The sequence below is a fragment of the Topomyia yanbarensis genome, chromosome 3 (assembly GCF_030247195.1).
Source record: "Topomyia yanbarensis strain Yona2022 chromosome 3, ASM3024719v1, whole genome shotgun sequence".
NCBI classification, from domain to species: Eukaryota; Metazoa; Arthropoda; class Insecta; order Diptera; family Culicidae; genus Topomyia; species Topomyia yanbarensis.
In genome coordinates, this window is record NC_080672.1 from 83,466,455 (window position 1) to 83,488,646 (window position 22,192).

The 22,192-nt window shown below is 39.7% G+C and overlaps 3 protein-coding genes and 1 pseudogene across 3 annotated transcripts; 2 read left to right on the forward strand and 2 right to left on the reverse strand.

Annotated features, from left to right (window-relative positions):
* Positions 1-6,248: 6,248 nt before the first annotated feature.
* Positions 6,249-8,762, reverse strand: LOC131693649 (uncharacterized protein DDB_G0271670). Its single transcript, XM_058981653.1, has 4 exons — positions 8,493-8,762; positions 8,263-8,335; positions 7,427-8,148; positions 6,249-7,368 (listed from the first exon to the last, which is right to left on the reverse strand). The coding sequence occupies exons 1-4, from the start codon at positions 8,532-8,534 to the stop codon at positions 6,778-6,780; spliced, it is 1,428 nt and encodes a 475-aa protein (XP_058837636.1). The 5' UTR covers positions 8,535-8,762; the 3' UTR covers positions 6,249-6,777.
* A 5,121-nt stretch (positions 8,763-13,883) lies between these two features.
* On the reverse strand, positions 13,884-14,629 carry LOC131687029 (general transcription factor IIH subunit 4-like; annotated as a pseudogene).
* A 4,399-nt stretch (positions 14,630-19,028) lies between these two features.
* LOC131693651 (uncharacterized) lies at positions 19,029-19,397 on the forward strand. The gene is made up of 2 exons (XM_058981655.1): positions 19,029-19,186; positions 19,250-19,397. The coding sequence occupies exons 1-2, from the start codon at positions 19,149-19,151 to the stop codon at positions 19,395-19,397; spliced, it is 186 nt and encodes a 61-aa protein (XP_058837638.1). The 5' UTR covers positions 19,029-19,148.
* A 109-nt stretch (positions 19,398-19,506) lies between these two features.
* On the forward strand, positions 19,507-20,095 carry LOC131693650 (mitochondrial import inner membrane translocase subunit Tim10). Its single transcript, XM_058981654.1, has 2 exons — positions 19,507-19,657; positions 19,729-20,095. Exons 1-2 carry the CDS (start codon positions 19,507-19,509, stop codon positions 19,854-19,856), a joined length of 279 nt encoding a protein of 92 aa, XP_058837637.1. The 3' UTR covers positions 19,857-20,095.
* Positions 20,096-22,192: the final 2,097 nt, after the last annotated feature.

Below are 22,192 nucleotides of genomic sequence, written 5' to 3' on the forward strand. Positions count from 1 at the left end.
GTGGTTGATTAAGCTGCTCCATGCATTTTGATAATTTGCACCAGAGATAGTATATTTACTGACTAATATCTTAGCATCTCCCTCGAGGTAGGAAAACACTTAAAAACAAACCTTCGCCCGCTTTAACGGTCATTTTAAATATATTTGTAATTGGGACTATGGACACATTTGAAATTATGGCGCCACTGACCTATGAACAAGCATATGGGGGATAGACAACTAGTGAAAAATTGCTCCAAAACCTGAAAGGTAACCCACCAGTAAATGAGGACCGTGAATAAATTCTAGTGAATTCGTGAATAAAAGGTGGAGCTGGTGTTCTGGAAAACTTGTCCGATTTTTGAGGGAATTCCGTCATAGTGTTGTGTCTGTTAGTCTGTGATATCACTTCGATTGTGAATTGTTGAAACGAATATCCTTGAATGTCGCCCACTGTTTACGTTCTCCAGCAAACGGTTGAATATTGATAGCAGGTAATCGAACGTTCAAATGGAGTGAAGCGCTGGTCACCTGATCACCGGGAAAAGCACCACTGGATACTAGCGACAGATTTTGTACGGCCTTCGTGGTCGACGCTTGGCAATAGCTTCCTCTTCGTTTCGATTACCAGAAGCAATGCATCCATCCAATCTTTCGTACGACTCTCGCGCGAGGGAAGCAGCGATGCTAGAACAATATACTTGCATGTTCTTTGTAGATCTTCTAGTTTAATTTAGCCATTAAGACTATAGATAAGATCATTGAGTGTTGCTACTCAGTGGAAGTTTGAGGAAATTCAAGCAAGAACTGAACCGGAGACATTTTTGCCATAGATAGTTGGCACACGATCACACAATTCTGAGCAGATGAAGTTTACTGTGTATGTGATTTGGAGAATTATGCTTTGTCTTGAGCTCAAGATTTGAAGAGCTGCTGTTAGACTCTCGTATGTTTACAGTTAGTAATCAGAATAGTCTCCGGTACAGTTCTTAAAGAAGCGAGTGTTTTGAAATTTTTCATGAGCTGCTTTCGCGCTTCGCGAAAAAAAATTTAAGCGTTGTGTACAAGACACGACCACGATGACATTAAAAATGCAGCCAGTTTTATGAGCAAGCAATATTATCCGTGGCCAAATTAAAACCCCTTAATGCCATCGACTGTTTCAGAGCTACACAGAGGCATGCTATTCTTCACTAGAGATAATTGTTGAATTCTTAAATTAAAGTCGATAACCTGTAGTGTGACAAATTCAAGTTTTAAAAAACATAAATTAATGATGCTCACAAACAAAATCTTACATCTATCTTTAAAAACTTGCTATCAAATTAAATGTTTGCAAGCATGATAGATTAATAACTGGTCATAACTCAAACTATTCTTAAACGAAGAAAGTTTAACATATGTACCTTTATATATTCGGTGGTTTAATTAATATTAACTCTAAAATGTTCTAGATTTGGAATCCTGAAAAGGACTATTTGTGGAATCCACAAACACGCGTGCTATGGAATGAAAAGTACTAAACTAACTAAGGGCTTTTGGTTTAACAAAAATAACATGCAGAATGGAACAATTAGTCAGCTGCAAACAAGGTCTGCCTTCTTACGTTACTTACATCAGATAAATATTTCGAAATAAAAAGAAATCTTATATGAAATACTGATAGCTTGAAACGTGACATTGGCTTTCATCACTTTCGCACTGATGATGGAAGGACTACCTTCATGCAGAATAACGAAAAAATATTTGCGGATTTTTCACATCCTCCGATTTCTATAATATTGCAGACTTTTGGATTTGGTTTGATTTTCGCCAATTTCAGCATGGCAATATACTTTTAAATAACTGTACATTTTTGTATTGTTTCAGAAGGATAATTTTAAACAAATCACAGATTGAATTTCAGATTGTCAATGTACGTGCAAGCAACAAGTAACGAATATAAACGGCGGAATTAGGTTATCGTCATTGTCAAGAATTTTTCAAATTTGTTCTCCATTGTTGGTTATAGCCCTGAAAAGGGCTTTTAATTAACAAAAATAACATGCGAAATGGAACAATCAGTCAGCCGTAACGACGGTTTGCCGTCTCTTCCAGCCGCGCGCTACTTACATCGGATAAATAATTAAAATTGAAAAGAAACAAACAACCTTCCCCTTCAACAGATAATTTGAAATACTGATAGTTTGAAACGTGACATCGGCTTTTATCACTTTCGCATTGTTGATGGAAGGACTGCCTTCACGGTTAAATAAAACAACCTGCAGCATAAGTTCTTTTAACTTACTTTTGAGTTGTGCGTCACTTTCGCACTCATTAGTGTTGTCAAAAACAAAACGAGAGATTCGACTCAGTCGAGGTCTTCCGTGGAGGAAGGTACTTTTGAGTTGTTTGGGGTATACTCAAAATTGGGTAAATTCAACTTAAATTTGAGTATAAAAAACCTATCAATGAGTTGTAATTTTTGCCGTGGTTAAATGGAAACTACCTTCAACACGGTTTACCTAATTTTAAGTTCCCCCACGATACCACGAGATTGAGTCAAAAGAACTCAATTTTAGGTAGTTTTTCGTTTCCGTGTTCATGCAGAATAACGAACAAAAATTTGCGGATTCTTTTTGGTACGGCTTTCGCTAGTTGGCAGTGTTGCCACATCCTCCAATTTTCTGAAACATTGCAGAATTTTGGATTATGTTTACGAAAGATTATTTTTAATAAATCACAGGTTTTCACTAATTTCAGTCTGGAAATGTACTTTAAGTAGCTGCACATTTTTGTATTGTTTCGGAAGGATAAATATAAACAAATAACAGATTGTTGCGAATTTCAGATTGCTTGCGCGTATGCAAATAACGAATATAAACTGCGCAATTGGATTATCGCTGTCAATGATTGTAAATATTCAAATTTGTTCTTCATTGTTTGTTATAGCCCTTAAAAGGGCTTTTAATTTAACCCTTTCATGCCCAACTTTTTTCTAGTGCATGCAGGGTTGCAAAACTATTTTTCCTTGAAAACGGTGGGGTCAACAAACTTGAAAAGCCTATTTTCATAAAGATAGGTGCTTCCATGGCAGTGCTAGAAGCTGGTCAATTTTTACCTTCTAATGCTCAATACAATTGTCCTAGAATAATTACAATATTCTAATTACGTGGAATACGTAGCCAACGACAGTCTAATTTGATAAGTTTTATCAGTTTTCAATAATATTGCACCATAACAAAGATATATGAAAAAATCTTTTTCCGTCGTCAACGTAAACTGTCCCTGGCAGCACTGCTTCATCGGAAACCAATCAGACTAATTGCAATAACTTCAGTTCTAGAGCTGATCCTTGCAACTGTTAATACTCAAATTAAAGGCAATAATCACATTAATGAGCCTTATTTGTTTTTGTGAGCAATTCTCGCCACAATCAAAAGTTATAGCTGTTTAAAAACGTTGTTGTCCACAAACAACATGGGCATGAATGGGTTAACAATAACATGCAGAATAGAACAATTAGCTTCAACTGAGGTTCGCCAACTCTTTCAGCCGCGCGCTATTTACATCGGATCACCCCCAGCGGTAGCAGTGATCAAATGCAGAACTCATCGCAGCGCATTGTCAACATGCATGATTGCTACTGCTGTTCTTTACGGCCCGACTTTCGACGGGAGAATGATGTCGCTCGAGAAATGATATTCTTTAAATAGTCGAGGATGACGTCATTCATAGAAGCGTAGTGTGCTGGGTGCTCAAATCTGTCGTACGAGACGCTATTGGCACGATGTTATTTGTCTAGCAAAAGAGCAACAACTGATTCAAACAGGCACACGGCACATATATTTATAACTTTTCGTGTTCGTTTGAATCACTAAGCTGCTCCCTATTGACGGCGCTGCCGGGGATAGATTGACTGATGTATGGGAGTTTTCACGTTTTCGAGATCTGTTCATTTTTGCTTGTTTTTCAATAGTGTACTATTGAAATACAAAAACACTATAGCAATAAAACATAATTTTAGTTAATTCCGAATTGTTTGGTGATATCCATAGGGAAACCCGTTCATAAATAACAAAGTTATTAGCGTTCAAAATAGTGACGCAAAAACGTGACATCGTTTTATTTTAGATTTTAGAATGACATTTTCAATGTCAAAAAATTGCCACTGGGTAGGCTTGTGTTACGCTTAAAGTGAGTAAAGGGTAATCATAAGTGCATTAATGAGGTGTTAGACGGGAGTGTGAAGCATGCAGTCAATAAATACAGGACAGCGTGAGCGCACCCCACCCGCGATGGGTTGTCAGTAGAGCACTCTAGTTAGAGTGCGGCCAAGACGCGTTTGATGTATCCAAACGAGCAGAAATCTGACGTATTTCTATTGTGAATACGTCAAATTTCATGTTCTTTTGGATACAGAGGTTTTTTGAATTGATGAAGTGCAGACGTACCCAACGTGCAGGAAGAGGAACGTTTTCGTCGTCAGCAGGAAGAGTTAACAAAAATCAATCATGTGGAGACTTGACGACTGGAATAGAACTACAAGACCGGCGAAAATGATAGCAGCAGAATCGTTTAGGAAGTGGCAGATGATTATCGTTTGGGAACTGGCAGATGATTGTGTGTTCTGGTCGAACACTGAAACCCCTGAGTCCAGGAAAGGAGCGCGAAGATGTCACAACGGTTGAGCGGTAAGTCTGCACAATATCTCCTTTTTCTCGCATTTTGCTTCGGTTTTCATGTTTGGGTCAGCTAGCCTTTCTTTCAATATTACACACATGGTACAGTTCGTTGTTCGTGAGCCAGCACCATTGTTCACTTTCTAATGTCATTTTCACTTGAGGCAGAAACTAACTAAGTTTCGGAGCTAACTGCTGTCAAACCGTTTGTGTTAAGCCAGTTTCGAACCTAGGTTATGCGCCACTGAACTGAAAATCGGGTTGGGCTCTAACCTAAAAAATATTTCGGATTCGCTCACACCAGCGTTGTTTTGCTAGAACCCAACTCAGTTTCATTAAAAACGTTCGAAGCAACTAACCTGGGTTAGTTTCTAGGTTCTCAATCGAAAACGACACAATTTGCTGAGTGTTTCAAGCAACTTCCATGGTGATGAATGAGTGCTCTACACAGGAATATGACGGTACGCTGGACTGGGTACTCAATCCTGCAAGCAACAGCCGGTATTCAGTGATATCCGTTGGGATGGTACATCGACGCGGATGCCCAGATCTTCTGATCATTTGATGTTGGGCCCTATTCTCACAGTTACTTAGTGACTAGAAGGAATTTTTCTTCTAGCCACTAGGTGACGTGACTGTGAGAATAGGGCCTGTTATCCCCGTTGGCGACATCAGCCGAGTACCGTCGTTTCCCCTCCGGCCCTTGATTTCGTTGGTAGTTGGTCCAGGATCTGATCAGGAGAAGAGGCGGAATTTCTCCGGACGGGTTTTGACGGGGGCTTGCTTTGCTGCTTGCGTTCGTTGCGTAGCCTCTGATCTCGCGGTTGTTGGGGTTCTAGTCGGTGTCTTGGTGATATGTTTTGGGCATTTTGCTGCTCTACTTTTGCATCAGTTCCTGGGGCACTGCTCGTTACCTCGTGTACTAAAATTACTAGCGGACTAAACTAATGGGCCGTAGTCTCACATTCAATTTACTCATGGCGATTTCGCTTGAACCCGAAACTGAGTCAGGTTCTAACCCCAACCGCTGTCAGTTCATACATTTTGACACCAGTTGGGGTTAGAAACTGACTCAGTTTCGCTTCAAACAAAAACTACATCAGTGACTCGAAGGAAATTTTTTTTCTAGTCACTAGGTGACGTGACTATGAGAAAAGGACCCAATGACGCACTTGGACTTTCGGACGATAACTGTCAGTTGTAAAAGAGGCCAACTGTTGTTTATTTTGCGTATTATGGTGTACGTATAATGCATGAATACAGGGAAGATTTAACCGTGGAAAGATATCACCCAGCACCCCATTGCACATCTTAGTGATCCTATGACCCAGTACGATCCGTTGACCACTCGGTTCGTTAAGAAGTCTGCCGTGAGCCACACCTTTGGTGTCAATGTCTTAAACCACATCCTGAGTAACATTGAGCGTGGGATGAGAAACCACTCCAACCTTTGACAATCAATCAGCTCATTCATACGCCTCTGTACGAGTTTCTCTGCCGACGAAAGCTCTAGCAGACGCTTGATTCGAAAATTTTATTATAAGTGGTTAGGTTGTCCGGGTAATTTCTCAACACTTCCGTTGTAGTTGATTTACATAGATAGGAAAGTATTAACCTATATAAATTTATTCCTCAATATCAACTCAGGTTGTTGTACAAAATGACTTAAAACACAAACGCGCGAGTGCGTGTGGACATTGTCCACTGGACAAGCATAGTCTTGTCTGGTGCAAAAGTATGACCAAGGCAAGGCATTGGACAAGCTTCATACTCATTGTACCATCTACTGTCGTTAGCAGGAACCATTAAATAATGCCAGAAATTCAATAAAAAACTAATCTGAAGAAATCATAGTCTTACATTCACTATTGTTTGTATTCACACGTTATCTTAGAACGAAGAAGCTTGTTCCAGGATGAAACAATTTTCGCTTTACCAGAGATGCATTTCTGTACACGATTTCAAATTTCAATGTAATCAGCTAATCTACCAGATATTACTGAAGAAAAAGAGACAAATAATTCATTGTACATACAAGTGTAGATAAATGCAACAAAAGTGACGAAAAAATTAAAATGATCAACTGCGAAAATAAAAACAACAAAGTACTTCCTTGACTACATCAAAGCACAAGCAGTTAAATATCGTCATAGTCTTCGTCCATGCCGGGAATCGTGGAGGAAACACCGGAATAGAACGGTGCACCTGGGCCACTGGAACTGGTAGTGAGAGCAGGTGTAGATAAAGACAACGCTGATGTTGATGATGATGATGGTGCAAGCGCTGGAGAATGTTGAAAGATGTACGGACTTTTACCGCTGCCACCACAGCTTGATAAAGATGATGCCGACGAAGAAGCACTGCTCAGCGCCGACAGTGGCGTAGACGGTGTGCTGGCAGTTGGCGTTAAAGGCACTTGTTTGTAGCTTATGGCGCTTCCTGCTGTTAGCGCCGCCGCCGGTGACTGTGGTTGATGTGACTTGGAACTAAAGTTGGTAATATTGCTGAGGTCAATCTTGATCGTCGGCTGTAGCTGCTGCTGGCGAGTGTGGGAGGATGGCTTCGTAGAGTGCGGTTGCAGCGGTTCGGACGACATCATCGTCATCGGAAGCTGCAGTTTGGAGTAGTCCAGTTGGATGACCGGAGGATCACGCGTTGACGTTTTGGCTACGGCAGATGCAGCACTTCCAGAGGTACCAGGTGTGAGGGGTTCTATTTTGTAGGTGATCTAAAATTTGGGTATTGATTAGTATTCAGTTAGGTATAATTTAAACAAACAAAAAAACCTTGTAATTGTTACTGCTGTTGGACACCGTACTGCTGCTTGCTTTTGATACTAGCTGCTGTTTTGTAGTGGCACTAGACGCAGCTACCGTTGGCAGAATATCGATCTTGAAAGGGATCGTATTCGTTGCAGTGATTGGCGCTGCCGGTGCCGAGTGTAGTCTAGTTAACTTTGGAGGTGGCTCTCGGCTGTAACTGACACCGGCACTACTGCTAGAATCATCCAGCGAGATTTCCTTGTAGAAGTTCAAACTGTTTGTGTGATTCAATGTTCGTTTCAAGCTGTTGGTTTGCGGTTGTGATGCCGGCTGTGCTTGAGCTGCTAAAGCACTAGCATAGCTGCTTCCGGTTGCTGCATACGACTCGGAACGCTGTAGCACATGTCCACTTACCGGAACGCTGGTGGAAACTGGCTCGTTTGACGAAGCATTCGCTGTTGCTATAGGACCTGTACCCCCACCACCATTCGAAGAGGAAGATGTCGATGTAGACGCCGGAGAAACAGCTGCCTCGTTTCCGTATCCAGCCTCGGAACCGGATAGCTGTTCCTCGTTGACACCAATATCCGGGATGTTTTTGACCAGATCACGCAGGAAATCGAAACGACTCTCGGAAATTATGCACTGCTTCATGTGCGACGGCGATAAGGTCTTCGCGTTACGAGCATTTGTGATTCGGAGTGTTTTAGTCAACAACGACTCCACGAAAAGTTCAAGCGTTCGAGGTATTGTTTAGAGTTAAGGAAAATATCAAACTATTTACTGAAAAGAAAAAGCAAATATGACTACCATGTGAACCTGTCCACCCATTCGCTTGTCCGGTATTTTGAAAAGGATATAGATAATAACGGGAACCGCCTGCGCCACTTTGCCGACTTCTTCGTCAGTTTGCATAATCTTCTTTATTCTTCCCTAAAACAAAACAAACATCCATCAGGTATGCATGTAAAATTTCATTGAATGTTCTTTCTGTTCAAAGTTTCGTTCCAACCAAAATAACACTCTTCAACCCCTAAAATATTTGATGGTGTACTCAAATCTGGTTGGGACACAGACACAATCCACTTACCGCCGGAAATCGCGCATTGTACTTTTTCTTTTTCGATGGCATCGTTCTGAACTGCAAGGCGTTTCCCAGCACACACGGTATAATGTTCGGCCAACTTTAAGTTTCTTTTTGTACTTCGTCCCGCACAGATTTAGTTGATAACTGTTAAACACATAAATTTTCCTGGTTTGGGGGGAATTTCCACAATTTTTTCCCAAAACCCAACTTTTACTTCTTTTTTATTGAACTTTTCGCTTGCGCGCAGATGGGTTGGTGCTGTTTTGTCAAAAAATTGACGTTCCCTTCCTCGGAAATATTTCAAACTCGCTTACAATTTCAAAACACAAAGGGGGATTGTCGCTTTTACCGACTGGGCACTGATGCCCAAAACTCTCTCTCATAAATTGATGTTTAAAATTGCACAATGAAAGATTTTCGTTAGATCAACGTTGGACGACCTCCAATAAAACAGACTCCACCGTTGGACCCAAGGAGTTTTTATTCTCAGGTGATACGATCCTCAAAAACGCCGATCAGCTATGTTGGTATTAGAAACGACAGCTAATAACATTGTTTACTAGTTCTCTCCATATGTTTGCTTGGATTTCAGTGGGTAAACAAAGTTGTTCGCTGTCATTTTTCTTCCCCGCAGTCTGCTGCACGCTTACCTCACTCCTCACCTAGTTACTGGCAAAGACGAATCACCTTATAACTCTAAACACCTTGGTTGGACCCGTATTAGATGATTTGGAAAAAATGGGGTTTTCAGTGGGAAAGCACGCTGTGTTACTTTGCGTTACTCTTTGTTACTCTGTGACCCGTAAGACATTTGCTGCGTTTTTCATTTACTGCTGATCAGCTGCCTCATAAAAAATTCCCCCCGATTTCACCCACGATTAAATCGGTTTTGGTCGGCTGTTTGTTGTTGCACCGACGCTTATGAGTTATGTTCGTCTTTCTTTGCTATGGAATGACAAAGCTGATGTAAGTCATCTACAGATTTTTGGAACTGAAGCGTACGTGTGGATCCCAAAGCAAAAACGATCTAAGCTTGATTCAACGACAGAGAAAATGATTTTCGTGGGGTATTCACTACATCAGAAGGCATACCGTTTCCTGGATAGAACGACTGATCGCATTGTAAACAGCAGAGATGCACGGTTTATAACAATCAGGCAACCTAGATGTCAATGGAAGTATCGAAGATTATTCTTATGATTTGGATAAACCACAAAATAGTATTTTGCCTTTCGTTGTAAGGGACGTTCTCGATGAGCCAGCACAGTTCGAGGAAGAAGTTAAATCCGACACTTAAACGAATGAGGATCCTAATGACGACTCTCACTGAAGAGAACAACAATGAATGTCCCCGCAACGCAACGATTGAACCATATGTGACCCCGATGCGAGTTTCAAAACGAACAACTAAAGGTGTACCACCCGAGGGGAACGTCACTTCAGAATAATTGTTATATTCCGTTCGATTTTGCATGAATTTCCATTTTTTCGGAAATTTTAGAAAATTTATACAATTTTCTATCCCATCGAGTATTGCTAAAATATTTGAATAAAAATTCAACAAATTTAATCTCAATCCGATTTTGCTCGAATTCCGATCAATTTGATGTAACTGGCAACTCTGCATGCTCTATTTTCGAAGCTTTCAATTATCCTGGCAACAAAATTTATGTTTCCGTTTTGATTTGTTCCTGTAGTTATGCTGCTGGCAATGTTTTGTTTTGATTTTATGGAGCACTGAAACTGTCAAAACGTGAAATTCGAGCAATTCAATTTATTTTTTATGACACATTTCAAACTATCCTCGGCCATTCCAAACTATTATCAAGTAATGTCGGAAATTCGAATCCATTTTGATCTAACCAATACAAGAGGATGACGTGACGTCATATTTTCGTAGCCAACATAAGAACTTTGCTTGTAACGAAATTAATTCTAAATACGAACGAGAAGCACTTTAGTTTCCATCAAATAAGTTAAGGTGTTCATTGTTTTCTTTTGTTTACTGCTACTATTGTTTGTTGATGACATTTTAGGCGATTTTGACGTTGTCAAACTGATCCCCATCGATCGGTGGAAAAACGATGTTGCCTATTGTCAAACTCTGTATGAAGAGATAGGGATGCCAGTTGCCTGAACCAATACCAATTTTTATAAATCTAATCAGAATTTTAAATTATAAGTTTATTTCATCAACAAATCACGGTGTCGTTCCCCTCGGTACCACCGCTTAAATATTCAGAAACTATCAAGATAGTTAATCAGGAAACCTACGAACCACGGACTGCTAAAGAGGCGCTGACTGGTTCTGAACGTGTTCATTGGAAGCGCGCAATGGACGAGGAATTCGCCTCACTTCAAGAACACCACACCTAGGATATCGTAAATCTACCACTAAATTATTAAGAACTCAAAGAAACATCTCAAGGTGTAAAGCGCGTCTGTTGGCTCAAGGCTTCAGTCAGAAGTATGGTACTATGACGAAGTATACGCACCAGTGGCTAAACATACCACGTTTCGAGCACTTCTGGCAGTAGCGGGTCGACGGAACTTACAGGTAAAGCATGTTGATATTAAAACAGCTTACCTGTATGGCGAAATCAGTGAAACTATTTTTATGCGACAACCCCCCGGCTACGAAAGCGGAAACTCTGATGAAGTATGCAGTTTGAAGAGGAGTCTGTATGGTCTCAAGCAAGCTGGTATGATCTGGAACAAGTCAATCACCGATGTCTTATTCAAGCTCGGCTAGAAGCCTGCCGAAGCTGATAGTTGTCTTTTTATAAGAAACAATTATGGCAAACCATCGTTTATATTATTATACGTAGAAGACATGCTGATAGTCACCGATGGCGACGGTGAATACAAACGATGCTATGATTTTCTTGAACAGACGTTCAAAATTTCTTGTCTTGGAGATGTTAAAAACTACCTAGGCATCCAAGTTGAACGGTCTGCGGAGGAATTATTTTTCCTGTCTCAAGAAAATTATATACAAAAGATCGTAGCTCGGTTCGGGTTGCAGCAAGCAAAGTCATCCCCAATGCCGATGGACCCTGGTTATCCCAGCACACTTCAAAAAGAGGAGGATATCATGCCAGAAAGTGAAAAGTACCAAAGTCTTGTCGGTGCTTTGCTGTATACAGCGGTATGTACGAGACCAGACATAGCGATCACCGCATCCATACTCGGACGAAAGGTCAGCAAGCCAACGGAGACTGACTGGACTGAAGCGAAACGAGCACTACGATATCTGAAGGGCACCGCGCAGCTTAGGCTGTGTCTCGGAGGACCAGGTCCTCTAGAAGGATATGCTGACGCCGACTGGGCGGGTGATTGTTCGGATAGAAAATCTAATCCGAGATTTTTATTCAAGCTAGGTATTGGACCGATTTGCTGGACTTCGAGAAAACAATCGTGTGTGACTCTCTCATCGACTGAAGCGGAGTTCGTCGCACTAGCAGAAGCAACCAAGGAGTACCTATGGCTATCCAAGCTGATGCGTGACTTTGGCGAGGATATTCGACAGCCTGTAGTGATCCACGAGGACAACCAGAGTTGCATCAGCATGCTGCACAACAAAAGCGATACTCGGCTCACCAAACACATCGACACACGGTATAATCAACGACACGACCTGAAACTTCATGGAAAATTCCAAAAAAAAAGTGTCCAAGAAATATCTCACCAGTTACCAGTACATTGAGCGACCCCTCGGTAATGATGAAATATAAATTTCTCGCGCAACACTGCCTCGTTTTTTCTCAATGTTTATTTGCATACCCTAGCAACCAAAGTCCGCAACAGCTAGGAAAGAAAACATACTGTTTCGTTTGTCGCAAGAGTCGAAAGCGAACTTTTTTTTTATTTCGGCAAAATTTGCTTCTTTCGAAGCCTGAAGGCCTGAAAAGTGTCTAAAACGTGAAGTGTAGTGAAAAATGTATCACATCCTCACAACACTTTGTTTATTTTTAGGTTGGAGAGCTAGGCAAGAACGCCAGCAAGAAGAAGATTGAGATTCGCTTGCAATCCATCCGGGTTTGCATTTGTAGATGCCTGTGATGCAGAGGATTCGGCGCGTGGTCTTGATGGAAAAACAGTCTGCGGCCGTTTTGCTTGTGTCGAACTGTCTACCGGTTTTCGCTGTGGTGGCGAACCACCGCATGGCAAATGATGTCGTGGCAACTTCCATCCGGACGACAGACGCTACGAGTGCGGAGGGAGGAAGCAAGAGATCTCGGAGCCACAGTTCACGTTCGCGCTCTCATAAGCTCCGAATTCGTTCCAAGAGTTACAGCCGAAGCCATGAACATGACCGCGAACGCCGTACCCAATTCAACAAACTGAGGAAGACAACTCGCGAAAGTTCGGTTACTCGTGATTATATTAAATCGCCACGACGTTCCAAGACCCGCTCCTGGAGCCACCCCGTTCGGCAACCAGATCAGGCTTCAGATCGCATCGTCGTTGACTGTTTGCATCGATATGAGCCTTGCAACACAACCTTCAGTTCATCCGTGAAAATTACGGATCACAAATTAAAATTATATCATTGCACAACGGTTTAATCTAAATAACCGTGCACGCAAATTGCTGCCCGTATAACGAACAGATATATTTCTCAAAGATGTATGCAATTTTGGTAAAAATAGCTTTCTGCTCATTCAGAAACCACACGGGGATGTCGTATCCGAGCATTTCTAGTGTTCACTGCTTTTAACGATTGGTTGGAATAATGCTACAAAAACTACGTTATCTAGAGTTTCAATGTTTCACTTGGAACAGAAATACAGATTGTTACATTCAATAATACAATATACAGCTACTAAAAATCCATGTTCTTGTGCTATAAGGACGGGCTATGCGCGTTAAAATCGGTGTTAGAAACCGGTGTGTCAATTTGCTTTGGCAATGTCCAGTCCGCGGAATGCTTGCTGCAGGGCGGTAACTTCTTTAGAATGCTTTTCTATAGATTTGCTACTTTTTGAAAGCTTCCGATGGAATCGCTTTTTGCTGAATCTGCCCGATCGCCCATTATAGCTTTTAAACTTCCACTTACTGATGGTTGCCTTTGAATTAGTAATGTGGCCACAACACTACAAAAACAACTCTTGCTGAATAAAAAATAACGTGTTCAAACTATTTTTTTCTTGATTTTTAATATTGAGAGAACCAATCACAAATACGTTAGTTGCATCACGCTTCAAACCTAATTTCTTTAGGAGTTAAGAAAATAGCCTGATTTAAAAACCTAAAAAGCTTCCAACTGTCATTCGAAGGATAACTTCGTATCTAAGAGATGAGATAATGCAGTTAATCAAAACATCTGTGTTAGATCTCCCCTAGTTCTACAATTTTATTAAAGCAAACCAAATGCGACATAGCTTTTCCCTGTTAGAAAAAAAATCCCCACCCCTGGCTGCTAGTTCCGGCAGCCAGGGGTTGGGTTCCACCCTTTGAGTATCGCTCTTAGAACCATTTGACATCGTTGTGGCCGTTCTTGGTGACGACCATGGTGCGGGTGCGTTCGTTCTGAATCGATTGCGTTCGTTTTCCCATCATTTGATCTGATCGACAACCGTCGGTGGTAGGGCTGACTTGGTATTGACGGTATGTTTCGTGTTCAGCATCTTTAATGTTAACAAGAGGTCATAACAAATTTAAATTGCACGAAACTTTTTACTTACCGTGAGATGCGCGTGCTGTTTCAGATAGCTGATTATCTGTTCTGTTGTTATACCACTCCAGAAGGACTGCCTCACGGGTTAACACGCCAACCACGAGATTTGGGAAACGATGTAGTAGCTCTGTGACCCAATAAAGCTACCTGCAGGTTAGAATCCGTATAAGCAAAAGCTCTGTAGTTTGTTTTAACCCCAATCTATCCTTTGTCTTGAATCGAAATATCATCTTCTGGGTGGTCGGAATGGCGTTCTTCGAAGTAATGTTATTTTCCAATCGAGTAGTATAGTCGAGTGGCTCAACCCTTCGGAACTGTAATCTCGGCCAAGAGTTGAAAAGTCCAGTTAAAAAAACATCGACAGACATTCGGCGAGGTCTAATCCACTAGCTTCGCACGTATCCAAATATTGTAGCATAAAATGCCAAACCTGTGCTTGAGTATCCAGAAACAAGAATTGGAAGCCCAATCAAATGATGAATAATTACTTATTATAATTATTACTCTATACACTACACAAAATATTTATCTGATTTTTTTTTAACTGATAACGATTTTGTAAATAAATAACAGCGTAACCAGGGGTTGCAACGGAAGGTTATTTGGAAAAAATAACAACAGATTATTCAGTGTTGCAGCTTTCATATATTTTCCATCCAAATATCATATTTGACAGTACCAGTTACCTGAGTTACTGAGGGGTAGTCAGATTTGCGATACAGTTTCGGAATGCAAGTGTCTAGTCGTGTCGTTGGTATAATCTAGTTCGAGATTTAATTAGCTCAGGTGTTCTAAATGTACAATACTGTCCCACTCAATTCATGTTGGCTGATGCATTAACCAAACCTTTAACAAGGAATAAGTTGGATCTTCTGAGAAAATAAATTGGTTTGCAATAGATCGTGCTTGAAGAGGAGTGTTGAAGCAAAGAACGACGAAGCAACACGACGAAGCATATATATATATATATATATATATATATATATATATATATATATATATATATATATATATATATATATATATATATATATATATATATATATATATATATATATATATATATATATATATATATATATATATATATATATATATATATATATATATATATATATATATATATATATATATATATATATATATATATATATATATATATATATATATATATATATATATATATATATATATATATATATATATATATATATATATATATATATATATATATATATATATATATATATATATATATATATATATATATATATATATATATATATATATATATATATATATATATATATATATATATATATATATATATATATATATATATATATATATATATATATATATATATATATATATATATATATATATATATATATATATATATATATATATATATATATATATATATATATATATATATATATATATATATATATATATATATATAGAGAGAGAGAGAGAGAGAGAGAGAGAGAGAGAGAGAGAGAAATACACATTCATAGTTTATACGTTGACTAGGTTGGTCGTAAAACCCTTTTTATTCCAAGTTTATGACAGTTCAACATGGGCGTCTATCGACGCAACATCAGTCGACAGTTTAAAATTGTTCAAACCGGTGTACCTTACATCCACTGAAAAGTTTTCAAAATACAACTTTCGTAGAAAAAATATTATTTTATTTTGTTTCTTTCTTTGTATCTAAAACACTTACGCTTGGAACATTGCATGACTTGTCGATAACTCAGGTACTGGATCCTTCGTTCGTCCATTAAATGCGGGCTGGAATTATGGTATTCTTCAACGTCCTGATTTAGTTTTTAAAACGCGCTGGCTACTGGCAGATTGAATCAATCGACAAAAACCACGTAGGGTGATGAGCCTATTTGCGCCATGTTTCTATTATCACCCTACCCATTTGAAGCCGTTGGTTAGGGCAGTGTCTGCCATCTTTGTTCAACGCATTGAGTCAAATGGTAGCGCAACAATCAATTATGGGCCCCACTGACAGTTCAGATTGTTCTGCTCGTTCTGCTAGAAGCTCACTCGGCACTAGTCAGACACGGTACGGCATGACTCGATCTTTAGATATTTGTTAAAAAGTGAAAATATATGACCGCGAATAGGAAGAATAGTGTTGTTTTGGACATGTCGGTGAATAACAAATACTTTTCACCATGATACCAACAAATTAAACGACCTCGATCATCACAATGTTGTGTCGAATGAAATCGATTATGTTTATTGTGGATCAACCTTAACGCGACGTTCTAGATCTTGGCATTGAAATCATGGCGGCGTAGCAGATACTTGACAAAAACTGAATGGGTCTCAGAAAGTAACACAGTGTTTTTTTTACTCTGACACTAGTTGCGCTGTTTGTTGTCTCTTGCTGTTCAGCTGTTTGCAGTTTTTCTAAAGAACAGCTTATCGACAACTGTAAACAATGATCGCAGCAGGTGTCATTCCGGTCTAGCTGGGGGTCGGAAAAGTAACACTACAGTCGTGATTCGCTTGTCCTCCGTCCAACTATCGAATTTGATTCGTTAGTTGGATCGACTGAAAAATGTCAAAAACTCTCCAGAGAAGACGTTAGAGGTGTAAAAGATTTATAAACAGATTGTCAAAGTGAATTTGACATGATATTTTGGCTTTCAGAAATGTTTTTTAAAAAGCGGTTCATTTAAAGAGTGACTAACCAGCGAATTACGACTGTTATTAATTTTGTCAATCGGTAGTATAAAATGCGAGATTTCTTTCTACGGATTTTAAATGTCAGATATGTCAATTGCGTTACTTTTTCGCGCTCAGTTCGATCGAAATGACACTTTTGCGCTTTGTCCTGTTCCCAACAACGAAAAAATATCCTACGATGAAAATCACCCCAGAATGAAAAATACTGAAAATAGAATTATTTCTGAATTTAAAAAAATGCATGAAAGATCCATTTCACATTTACTCCCTCTCATAAAAGCATACCAATCTGGGATCTAATTCTAAAGCCACAAAACTAAATAAAACCTGTCTATGGTTAGAATATGTTTGCTGTTTAAAGGGGAACTGGCGAATATTTGCAACATCATCAGTAGTTTAAACTGAGTATTGCCGCAATGTTCCGATACCGACATGGGTTCCGCCACGAGCCGATGATTTGCCGGTTCCGCTACGATCCATAGTTTATAGATTAACTCGCTTGAAATTATTCTTAAAGGGTTTTTCACCCATCATTGGGATCAATATACTCATTACACAGTGGTCCAGAATGCAAATTTAGCAGGAATTTTGAGATTTTACTAAAACTAAACAATTTAGGCCAGATTTCTTCATCCTCGCTTAACGCTTAAGCCAGGTTTAAATGTACTGGTGAATCTGGTTTAAAAGCTAAGCGAGGGTGAAGAAATCGGCCCTTAGAGTTATGAAGTCTTTGGAGAAGTTATCGTAGTTTGTAAGTTCCTTGTTTTTGTTAAAACAACAGTTACTTTTCATTTTACAACAAATTTAAAATCAAAGGTTAGGGTGTTTCTTAGTTTTTCCTTTTTTTGTTGGAGACGGACCACTGCGACCAACATTTATTGTGGTAAGTGTAATGTTTCTTGGAAAAACTGATTTTGGCAAATAACTTTTGCCGAGGGACAAGCACTAGCAGGTTTGAGTGCGTCGTCTTGAAAATACTAACGTATTTTGAATATAATTAAAGTAAGTAATAAAAGTATTTAAAAATACTTATGTTGTACTGAATGAGGTACTTACAAAGAATTGGACGCGTACTTTTTTAAACCTTTGCGGTACTTAATGTACGTTATGGTACGTAAATTAACTAATTATGTAAGACTTTTGGCACTGCGTGGTATTGAAGATTTAGTGATTGTGCCTCGACTTTTGCAGTATTGATTTAAAACTGAAGTAGTTTTCAGACAACTTTAAGATTGTTTTAAAGCGAAGAATTTGTTTCTTATCGCCACATATCTAACTATTTTGGCTGAAAAGCTATGAGAACTTTTTCACCAAAAATGGGGTTTTTTGAAATAATATCATTTTTTGGGTAAACAAAACTTTTTAAACTGACAAATAAGGTCGTTATTAAAGTTATAATTGAGCAAAAATGGCGAAAATGATATATTTTTGAATTTCATAAAATTGATTAAAAACAATCTACTTTCGATATATTAAGTACTTATATCTTTAAAAGAAAATAAGTTAGAGTTTGATGTGTTAGAAGAAAATGTTCATCCTTTAAACCTGAAAAACATCTAAAGATTGGAAAAAAATTAAAACTGAAAAAGTTATATTAAAAATTTGGGTTTTCATGTATTGACCATTTATAATATATTAAATTACTTTCACAGTAAACAATATAAAAAATATCGTTTCATTTTCATGATAAAATTTTGCACCTTACAAGCCTTTTCTATTATTTTAAATAGTGGGTAGGATGGATCTAAATTTATTAAAATCAAATAAAAATACTTTTTTAATTACCATTACTTTTTAATGGTTCGAGATAGTTTCGCTGTCTTCCAGAAAATTGAAGACAATAAAATTAAATAAACACACAGGAACTCTATGTCGTGTAGTTTTCATTTTACCAAAAAAAATTAAGGTGTTTCTTAAAAATGGTTTTCTTTTTATAACTTTTGCAGTTTTCTTTTTTTATTAAGATCACTTTAGAAATACTTTCAGATATTTTGAAGGAGATTTGTCTCAACATACTGAACCTCTAGCTAGAGTAAATAAACGATACAGACGGTAGAAGTCTTTATACCAGAGGGATTCAGCGTCTTTGGCTAAAGTGGTAACACCAGTAACACTGTATTCACACAACTCATAACGCCATTTGAGAGCTGTCAACAGAAATATTTCAGTGTGGTGGAGAACTGTTTCGTAAGAGGCTCCAAGCTGTTCTGTCTAAAAATCGAGCACAAAAACGTGATTTAGTAGTTTTATTTCTTGATTTGGAAACGATTATGCAAATAGGACGTTTAGGAAAAATAGGAATCGGCTGGTAAGTGCTTGATTTAGCCAGTGCCAGAGTCCAATAATCAATATCTGTTACTTATCGCCCTAGGGGAATTATCACGGTACTGGGGATTGCTGGTTTTGTCTATTCAAAACGATCCGTCGATAAAAATCGCTATGAGAATATGAAAATACGTGAACGCATGAGGAAATCCAACGAAGGCGAATATTCCGTAGAATTTCCCCGACGATACTAAACTTAGTGATAAGACTACTGCATTTCCTTGCGATTCAGTTGCACAGGAAATATCTTTTATTGAAAGTAAATTTAAGAACAATTTCGGTGAAAATAATCGATACAGCAAAATGAATACCGCACAGCTAGATGCCGCCCAACAGGCGAAACTGCAGCTGATGCAAGAGATGGAAATAGAGATGATGTCCGATTTGTACACCCGGATGACACAGGCTTGTCACAAAAAATGCATCCCGCCAAAGTATGCCGATGCTGAGCTTGGTACCGAATCGTCATTACTTGTTTAGTTTCGATCTATTATTATGAATTGAGTTGCTCTTTTCATTTTTCAGGCAAAGGCGAATCGGTCTGCCTGGATCGCTGCGTGGCAAAGTATTTGGAGATCCACGAACGAATAGGAAAAAAGCTGACCGCAATGTCCGCACAGGATGAGGATTTGAAGAAAAAGATGGGCGTTTAAGGGTTGTTACGTTAGTGCGTAATAAGTGAGGTGTTGGAAGGGCTTTACCAGATGAAGTTCGTTAAGACTTGAGGTAGCTTATCCGATTTAGTTAGAATTTGTGACCATACAGATACATTTTCGTTATCATATACCGTTTCTCAAAGCAGGGTGTGCTACGGCGTGTACCATAAGTTTTATTATGTATGTGAAACGCCAAGAAGTGTTTATTCTACGATGAGAAATATGTAAAATGTGAATCACACTTGTTTTGTTATTACTCGCAAAGAAAGTCCTTTCACAGCGAATTAAGGGTAACGTAAAATTGTATTTCCAATACATTTGTATGGTTGTTTTAACAACTAACTGCCCGGGTTGGGAGTTCAGCAGAATTTGTTTCTTCAAAAATTCATAATCTTGATAGAGTTGACCAATTTGGAGTAAGAGTGAGTGACACCTCTCCAAAACGGCGTGTGGGCGAATGGTACTGGCTGCCCCCCGTCTCGTCAAAAAAACTTTGGTAGATCTCCAACTACGTTCGAAACCCGGCACCATAACCGGTGGAAGTAGGTTCAGTTAAACGTTTTTGACTAGGTTACCATGGGATCATGTAGAGGTGACTACTTATTGCCGGCGTAGACTGCGGTTTGAAGTTGGGACCCAAAAACATGGAAGACAAAAACAGCAAATATAAAATAATTCTAACGGAGCAAGTGTGGTGAACCCGTTCGCCAAAGGTGATCACCGATCCAGCAAAACGACCAAATGCAACCGCAACTGCAAACAGCAGCGAGAGTAGCCAGGGAGGAGCGGCGAAAAAGCAATAGAACGCCAAGGGAAGCTAGGGTTTCAAGCGCGCACGCCGAAATCAAGAATTACCCGCAGTCTGGGTTGCCTAAAGTGACGAAGCTGAGGCAAAAAATAGAAAAAAGATCTACGAATTCGTGAAAAGCAAGGGAACGGACAGATCAGGGATCTAGTGATTAGCATCAAATCTGCCGGAGCAGCCGCAGAATGCGAATAGATGGCGTTACTGGAGATAATTGAAGACCACGGAGATAGTGAAAGCAGAAGCCTCTGAGACGCCGAAGGGTGACCGGTATTCTCGTTCTGTGAAAAGAGTAAGGAAAACACCAGGGGAGGAAGCAAAACTGAAGAAACCCAACAAGGTCGTTGAAAGACAGCGATGCAACCGACAAATGCAGAGCTAATGGCGAACCGTGGAATAGGGGAGGGAAAACAGGAAGACGGTCTAGTCGTCAAAGCAAACGACGGCGTGAAATACGCTGTGATCCTCAAAAAGGTGAGAGAGGATTCCAAGCTGAAGGAGCTGGGGGAGAACGCAATAAGAACCAGACGCACTCAGAAAGACGAGATGCTGTTCGAGCTGAAGAAAGCTTCATTGGTCAAGAGCTCGGGGAAGAAAGCTTCATTGGTCAAGAGCTTCATTGGTCGGGATCTCGTAGCGGAAGCGGTGGAAGGAGAAGCGGACGTGAGAGCTTTAGTTCAGGAAGCGGTGGACGGAGATCAGTGTAACCTGGAAAAAGAGCAGATGTCAACCAGGTTGGTGAAGGCGTACATATAGCAGCGATACGCTTATCGCCAACCAGCTTATGTCGACCGGTAAAATCAAAGTCGGATAGTCGGAGTGCTCGTTACGATTTATCCCTAGAGCCACTAAACAATCGGAGAGGTTTTTCGGGTGCCTTGGTTTCGGCTATCAGACAAGAAACTGTAGAGGCCAGGACAGATCTGATCTGTGCAGAAAGTGTGGGGAGAAGGGATACATTGCTAGAGACTGCACAAAGCAAACGAAGTACTTGCTCTGCACAAATGAAGGCGGGAAGGACCACATGACGGGAGGCTTCTCATGCACAGAGTACAAAAAGGCGAAGGCAGGCCAAAGATGATGGAGGTAACCAAGCTTAATCTCGAAGTGCGACATTGCAATTATTGCAGAGCCGTATCGTGTTTCTCCCGATAACGGTAGCTGGGTGATGGATAGTGCAGGGATGGCGGCAATCCAAGTTATTGGTGATTGCCATGTCCAAGAAGTGGTGGATATCACACGTGAAGACTACGTGATTGTCAGGACCAAAGGCATATTCGTATGTAGCTGTTATGCTTCCCCACAATGGGCACCAGAGCAATACAAAATCGGATGCTGGACGCAATAACCGACTCGTTAGTTGAGCGCCGGTTGTTGTATAAGATTTTAACGCTTGGGCCGTGGAGTGGGGTAGCAGACTGACCAACGCAAGAGGTTACCGCTTGTTGGAAGCCCTGGCGAAGCTGGATGTAAGACTGTGCAACGAAGGTTCCGCTAGCACATTCCGTAAAGACGGCTAAGGCATTTG